This window comes from Chiloscyllium plagiosum, chromosome 32 (assembly GCF_004010195.1).
Source record: "Chiloscyllium plagiosum isolate BGI_BamShark_2017 chromosome 32, ASM401019v2, whole genome shotgun sequence".
Taxonomy (NCBI): domain Eukaryota; kingdom Metazoa; phylum Chordata; class Chondrichthyes; order Orectolobiformes; family Hemiscylliidae; genus Chiloscyllium; species Chiloscyllium plagiosum.
Genome location: NC_057741.1, coordinates 22,345,099 through 22,353,398, shown reverse-complemented (window position 1 = coordinate 22,353,398; position 8,300 = coordinate 22,345,099). Strand labels below are relative to the sequence as shown.

Below are 8,300 nucleotides of genomic sequence, written 5' to 3'. Positions count from 1 at the left end.
CTCCTTCCTATCGAAAAGATGCTGTGAAACTTGAAAGGGTTCAGAAAAGATTTACAAGGATGTTGCCAGGGTTGGAGTATTTGAGCTACAGGGAGAGGCTGAACAGGTTGGGGCTGTTTTCCCTGGAGCGTCGGAGGCTGAGGGGTGACCTTATAGAAGTTTACAAAATTATGAGGGGCATGGATAGTGTACATAGGCAAACTCTTTTCCCTTGGAGTCCAGAACTAGAGGGCATAGGTTTAGGGTGAGTGGGGAAAGATATAAAAGAGACCTAAGGGGCAACGTTTTCACTCAGACGGTGGTACGTTTATGGAATGAGCTGTCAGAGGAAGTGGTAGAGGCTGGTTCAATTGCAGCATTTAAGAGGCATCTGGATGGGTGTATGAATAAGAAGGGTTGGGAGGGATATGGACTGGGTGCTGGCAGATGGGACTAGATTGGGTTGGGATATCTGGTCGGCATGGATCGGTTGGACCGAAGGGTCTGTTTCCATGCTGTACATCTCTATGACTACATCCATTCCATCTTGAGTATATCTAATGAACTGGCCTTTGTGGGAGGGAGTTCCTCAGGTTCACAACTCTCTAAGTGAAGAAATTCTTCCTCATCTCCTTAACCCTTATGATAGAGACAATGGCTTACTTGTAACTAACCCCATGCAGTAACTAAGAAAGATTGAGGTACTTTTAAAAAAGCTTTGCATAACTGAAGCACATCGCCCAGAATTTGCATGTGGGGATATAATGCCTCAAGACATCATAATTGTTTGCCTTGACAAGAGGTACAGTACCCTGCTGAATGGAAACATGTGGTCCATTAAAATAATTAATGTCATGAAATAAAAGCAGATATTACTGGGAAAACGCAGCAGGCCTGGCAGCATCTGTGGAGAGAAATCAGAGTTATCGTTTCGGGTTTTATCATGAAATTGTTAATTTCAAATTGTGTTTCTTTAAAAAGCAAATGTAACTTTGGTATGCAAGGTCTGTTTAATCTTCATGGAAGTGTCAACATTTATGTGTTAGGTACAACATCACGATGCCGTAACTGGGACAGAATCTCCAAAAGTGAGAGATATGTACATGGCTCACCTATTTCAAGGGATTTGGGCTGTGAAATTAGTGATGGCTGCTATATTTCAAGAAACCCAGAACACTCCAGAGGATAAATTGGACTTTCCACTTCCCTATACTCAGGACACCAGAAATACAGGTGCTGATAATTTCTTAAATAAGTTCTGAAGTCTTCTTGAATATTACAAACAGTTTCATCATGTTAACTGGACAGAGCAGGCAGGCCAAGTAGTTGACAAGAAATGCAGTTATTATCTTCAATTCAAATACACAGTAAGGCAAAAATTATTTTTTCCAACATGTAAAGTAATTTCGTCACCAGCTCAGCTGTTGGAAAATAGTGAAGGTTGAGACAAACTTTGCAGTAATTTCTTTTTTCAGTTTCATGGCGGGGTGCAGGGTTTCAATAGATTCGGCATTCTTTTGCAGATTTTTGGTTGTAGCCTAATTTTATTGCCTTTTAAATGGTGTTTGAGTTATTAATTTTATGTGTTCCCTCTCTTCCAAATTAAGAATCTCTTCGCCACCACTCTTCCCTTTTGCATGCTTATGTTGACATTTCCCTGCCCCACTGACAGGTTTCTCCTAAAACACAGACTCCAGGTTATAAAGTGAAGTGCAGTTTGATCTCCAGTTTGAAGTTCTAACAGCGAAGCTAGGACTGATGAGGAGTGAGCCAGAGACTGGAACGCAATGATTGTTGTCAGCTTGGGCTTGATCATCTGCATTAATACCATAAGTAACTGAAATTGTAATGACTAGTGATTAAAACCTGCATGAAAGTCATTACAAACAAATCTGCCTCTTCACGTGGATTTTGGCTTTTCAAAAGCCAGGTTGCTGTCCCTATAGATTCTTCTCAAGCAGTTGTGGGTAAGATTTTAAGATCTCAAAATTGAATCACAGAAATTCCATTTGGATGCATCTCCATGTCTGAATCTTGAAGCAATGCTGTAACATTATTGTGAATCCTGGTCAAATCACTCACCTCAATAAAATAACTCCAGCTAATAAAACAGCAATGAAAAAGGATATGTGACAGTGCAGGAAATTGGGATTAGTGCATTTTTATGGAAGTTCTGTCAGTGCAGACTTGATGAGCTGAAGGACCTTTTCTTGCTGTGTGAATCTATAAACCAATGAATCTGTAAGTCTGCAACTTGCTGCCTGATCAAATTATTTTGTTTAAAAGAACTGAAGGGACTCAACGGTGATTTGGAGAAGCCAATTGATGAAAATTAGTCAACAAATGTAACATTGGTTAAAATGAATTTGAAATGCTAAAGAATTATTTGTGAGTGCATGTGCAAACAAGCTTAAAATAAAAGTTTAATCGCATTGTATCAGCTGTTAAAACAAAACAGAGATGCTTGTGTTTTTATCCAATAATAATGTGGGCAGTACTTCTAAACTTTGAAGTCTTGATGAGAGGGAGCTGTTGTACTCCTCACTCCATGGTTTCCCACTTTTAAAATGATCCATTGCAATGGGATATAGTTATCTGAAAGCAATAAAACTAGTTGATGGCAATTTTTAAAAATCACACATAGATACACATTAGAATTAAGAGGTGTGTCCAGAAAGTTAAAGGTTTGAAAACACAAGTATCTGATCAGCCTCTGGTTCCTGAAGAGCAAATAGTTAAATGTTGCACTGAATGTCACCAACAGCTTTGAAATTCAGAGTGGAAAGGTCAGTTTTTGACAATTTTGGTTTTGAATTCTGACAGAAGTTCCTTTGTCATGATGTCTTTTTTTTAAAAAAAAGCTAGTTTGCAACACTCTGAGTAAAAGAAATCCTTCCTTGCTTTTCCTGCAGTCCAGAGGTATTAAGGAGTAATTCTTTGACTGTGACCTTCACAACATGTTAAGTCCGAACCCAGAAGAGTATACTGTATATGAGAATGTTCAGTCCCACTAAGGTGGAATTAAAACTGAAACTGGCCTTTTAGCCATTGTGTATTCCTGGAGGATAGAAAAGACATTTCTGCAGGAGGTGACTTTCTGCCAAAAGTGGAGAGTTAGTTAGACTCCCACCTCGTTATCTGTTCTTATTAAATCTCTTCCTGTCTGAAGCATCCTGACAATTTCGCCAGACAGTCATTGAATACAAATCCACAGTTCTTCCATAGCAGTCCTTCTTTTAAACATCACAGGCAGTCCCCAGATTGCGAAAAGATTCAATTGCAGTGTCTGTTGACAATTGATATGTATGCAAGTTGGAACACAATGTAGGACAATGTAAAGCAGCATTCATAAGTACAGGAAATATTTGTATGTTGTGTCTTTAAAATTACACCCCTGTATGAAATCGTGTTCAGAAGTACAAGTGTTTGCAACAAATACAGAACTTGCTGGAAAAGCTCCGCATGTCTGGCAGTATTTGTGAAGAAAAATCAGAGTTAACATTTTGGGTACAGTGACCCTTCCTCAGAACTGATGGTAGCTAGGAAAATGTTTTTTTTATGCAGAAGATAGCCTGGGGGAGGGGAGAAGTAAACCATAGGTGATTGGATATAGAGCCCAAAGAGAGAGAACAGTTGGACGCACAAAGGAGTGGATAATGATCTGGTTAGGAGGGTGAGTAGCTGTTATGAAATATATGGAAGTTAATTTGACAGTTATATAGTTAATGGAGTAATGCATGCATTGGATCATATCACAGGTAAGCAATAGATAAGCTCATGCTGAAGATAATGGGAGCACACTATGATAGGCTTGTCAAATCACATGATAGATGAGTTAATGCTAAAAACGATGGTGGTGTACTGTGATAGGTTAAGTATCAGACCCATGTGACAGAAGATGATAAGAAGGACAAAGCAAGCTAGTATGATTGGTTCTGCTAATGACACCAGATAAGCGCGAGAGCTAGAAAAGTATCAACAGTGGCCCCAAGAGTTGGGGGCAGTTGGGAAACCATTTTCTGATTTTCACAGCTTTGGTTTGCAAATAAAATTTTAACTTCGTGAAGGATTTTCTGTGCATTCTGGTAATTCTCAAGAATATTTGATGATCTTTCAACAACACTGTTAATGGGAGACTGTTAGTGGCTAACAATGGGATTCACCCTCCCAGCCAGATCATCATCCACTCCTTTGTCTGTCCAACTGTTCTTCTCTCTCTTTGGGCTCTATCCCCAATCACATATCATTTACTTCTCCCCTCTCCCACCCTATCTTCTGCATAAAATCTGATATTTTCCTGGCTACCATCAATCTTGAGAAAGGTTCACTCGATCTGAGACATTAACGCTGCTTTCTCTTCACAGATGCTGACAGGCCTGCTGAGCTTTTCCAACAATTTCTGTGTTTGTTTCTGATTTACAGCATTCGCAGTTCTTTTCAGAGTTTGCAAGTTGGGTGTTCATAAATCAGATACCCCTGTATCCGCTTTGCAATTAAAAAGTAAAAGAAGTTTTAAAAAAATGCTTTGCAATTCTCAACCATCTTATTAACACAGCAAAGCTATTCTACTCGGTTTTACTCTGGGAGCATGCATTTGAGAGTCTATCAAAATGCTCTGCTTTTGTTCCAATAGGTTTAGGATTACTTTCAATGTACTGCAACTTTCTTGTCACAATTTAAGTTGATAATTCTGTAGTTTTCATTGGGGCATAGTCCTATCATGGACATGATCATGATAACGCTATAATTTTCTTTTGGTTCATTTGATCATTTTGTCAATTTGCTCAGAACTTATGCAAATATGCATGCTCACACTTGTGCTCAGTATCAGACTGTGTTCATTTTGTTTCTCTTTTAAAAGAGGACGGCGTGTTGCAGATAACCGTCTACAACCCTCTTGGATGGAACATCACCACAATTATCAACGTTTCTGTGGCTTATTCAGGAGTCAGTGTTTATGATGATGCAGGAAACACTGTGCCATCACAGGTATTTGACTTGATGTATTTTTTTTGTTGAAAATATTGACAAACGAATGCACGATATAGAATTAAAGGACTGCGCAGATCTTGGTGGGCTAAATATTTAGGCCTGAAGGAGGCAGGCTGGTACGCTAAATCAAGCTGCTGATTGGTTTGCCTCCTCTGTCCTGATCTCAAGCCATTTTCCCCGACGTGGAATGAGAGAGACAGTAGCAAGAAGTCAGAGCTGACTGTGTTTGCGATCTCAATGAACTAGTAATTGATCAGTTTTTTTCAGGTGCTCCTCGCCATATTATGGAGCCAAGATGGGGAACCTAACTTGTGAGCACATTCCTCTGTGATATTAGTTAAGGACAAATGAAATGTCTGTCACCCATAACTAAGGCAGGACTTTGACTCTGTCCCTTTTGAAGTTAGAGGCTGAATACCTAATTGAAGCTCACTTCTGTAAATTTGGCTTGTCCTGACACTCAAGGAAATCAAGATTGAAACAAAAATGTGATTTATTTGAAGGTTGATCCAAGAGGAGAAAGGGATTAGATTAGATTACATTACAGTGTGGAAACAGGCCCTTCGGCCCAACAAGTCCACACCGACCTGCCGAAGCGCAACCCACCTATACCCCTACATTTACCCCTTACCTAACACTACGGGCAATTTAGCATGGCCTGCACATCTTTGGACTGTGGGAGGAAACCGGAGCACCCGGAGGAAACCCACGCAGACATGGGGGGAACATGCAAACTCCACACAGTCAGTCGCCTGAGGCGGGAATTGAACCCAGGTCTCTGGCACTGTGAGGCAACAGTGCTAGCCACTGTGCCACTGTGCCACCGTGCCGCCCATTCCCTTGTTTGTGGACTTAATCAGCATCCTCATGACCACCCTGCCATCCTTAACACAGGGCCTGATCCTTGGCACACCCCCAAGAACACATGGCTTTCTCCTGTGATCTTGTTGATGCTTTGTGAGCATTATTGAAAGAATATTGAGGGTTCATGCTCCCAACAGTCTGTGCTACCATAATCCACAACACTCCCAACCTCCATCTCAAGCTGAGCTGAATGTGTAGAAAGGGCAAATCAGAAAGGTAAGTCATACCGGTATGTCCTTAAAGCTGGCTGTGGGGAATTTACATCTCTCCTCAGAATATGCGATGCACTTGCAGTCTCTGAAACAGAGGTGGTCAAATTAGGTAGCCTGAATCGGAGATAAATCACAAGAAGTAAAACCCCACGGTAGATATATCTTTCAGTTCTATTTTGAAATAAAACCTTAGGGTAAATCATTGAGCAGTTCTAGCTCAGCCCAATTAAAACTAACATTCCTAAATTCAATCTTAATTAAAATAGTGTTAATTTTAATTTTCTTCTGCAGATCCAGAAATCAGTTTCTCACAACACTTTTGACCTGTATGTTCTTGTAAGACTAAATGCACTCAGCTACCGAAGATACCTGGTGAAACATGAAAAGTCGGCTTGCACCAAGGAACCAGATGGTCTGTGCTCAAAAAATCCGACTTCCTTCAGAGGGAGAGTGTTTACGTTTGACAGAAAGCCAGTGAGCAAATCAAAAAATCCAGGCCGTAGACTACGTTCATTGATGAATGACTGCTATGTACTGATGCTGAATGAAGACACGAATTTACTGTACAGCATCACTGACAGGTGAGAATTCTGGTAAATAGCTCCCGTGTGAACCAAGTTTAAGAATAAAAGCTCTAGCTTGCTTCATTTAAATTCCGGTAAGCTTTTTGCAAAGCAACATATTCAGAATCTGATTTAGTAATGGAACTTCTTTTTGAAAGGCTTCTTTTTAAAATGGTTCACTATTCAAGGCAGTTAATATGTTTGAGACAGCTGCCTTCTCTCACCTCGTTGATTAAGACAATGCTTCTGTTTTTTCAGTCATTTAGAGTCATAGAGATATACGGCATGGAAACAGACCCTTCGGTCCAACCTGTCCATGCCGACCAGATATCCCAAACCAATCTAGTCCCACCTGCCAGCACCTGGCCCATATCCCTCCAAACCTTCCTATTCATATATCCATCCAAATGCCTCTCACCCGAAACCAATGCTCTCTAGTTCTGGACCCTCCGACCCCAGGGAAAAGACTTTGTCTATTTACCCTATCCATGCCCCTCATAATTTTGTGAACCTCTATAAGGTCACCCCTCAGCCTCTGACGCTCCAGGGAAAACAGCCCCAGCTTGTTCAGCCTCTCCCGAAAGCTCAAATCCTCCAACCCTGGCAACATCCTTGTAAATCGTTTCACAACATCTTTCCGATAGGCAGGAGACCAGAATTGCATGCAATATTCCAACAGTAGCCTAACCAATGTCCTGTACAGCCGTAACATGATCTCCTAACGCCTGTACTCAATACTCTGAGCAATAAAGGAAAGCATACCAAATGCCTTAACTATCCTATTTACCTGCAACTCCACTTTCAAGGAGCTGTGAACCTGCACTCTAAGGTCTCTTTGTTCAGCAACACTCCCCAGGACCTCACATCTAAATCATTTATATAAATGATGAAAAGTAGTGGACCCAGCACCGAACGCCTTACTGAAGTCCCTATAAATCATGTCCACCGCTCTGCCTTCATCAGTCCTCTTTGTTACTTCCTCAAAAAACTCAATCAAGTTTTTTTTTAGATTACTTACAGTGTGGAAACAGGCCCTTCGGCCCAACAAGAGCAAACTGACCCGCCAAAGCGCAACCTACCCATACCCCTACATTTACCCCTTCACCTAACACTACGGACAATTCAGCATGGCCAATTCATCTGACCTGTACATCTTTGGATTGTGGGAGGAAACCGAAGCACCCAGAGGAAACCCACTCAGACACGGGGAGAATGTGCAAACTCCACACAGACAGTCGCCGTAGGCGGGAATTGATCCCGGGTCTCTGGCGCTGTGAGGCAGCAGTGCTAACCACTGTGCCACCGTGCCGCTCACAAACCTCTATTGAGACATGGTTTCCCACACACAAAGCCATGTTGACTATCCCCAATCAGTCCTTGCCTTTCCAAATACATCTACATCTTGTCCCTCAGGATTCCCTCCAACAACTTTCCCACCACTGACGTCAGGCTCACCGGTCTATAGTTCCCTGGCTTGTCTTTACCACCCTTCTTAAACAGTGGCACTATGTTTGCCAACCTCCATTCTTCTGGCACCTTACCTGTGACTATCGATGATACAAATATATCAGCAAGAGGCCCAGCAATCACTTCTCTAGCTTCCCACAGAGTTCTAGGGTACACCTGATCAGGTCCTGGGGATTTATCCACCTTTATGTGTTTCAAGACATCCAGCACTTCCTCCTCTGTA

General features: G+C 41.5%; 1 protein-coding gene across 1 annotated transcript in view; it reads left to right on the top strand.

Annotated features, from left to right (window-relative positions):
- man2b2 (mannosidase, alpha, class 2B, member 2) overlaps positions 1 to 8,300 on the top strand; it is a 65,709-nt gene that overhangs the window by 25,378 nt on the left and 32,031 nt on the right. The window contains exons 9-11 of the mRNA XM_043674218.1: positions 1,026 to 1,212; positions 4,841 to 4,968; positions 6,339 to 6,628. Of these exons, the coding sequence (XP_043530153.1) occupies positions 1,026 to 1,212; positions 4,841 to 4,968; positions 6,339 to 6,628 (605 nt within the window). The remainder of the gene's footprint in view (positions 1 to 1,025; positions 1,213 to 4,840; positions 4,969 to 6,338; positions 6,629 to 8,300) is intronic.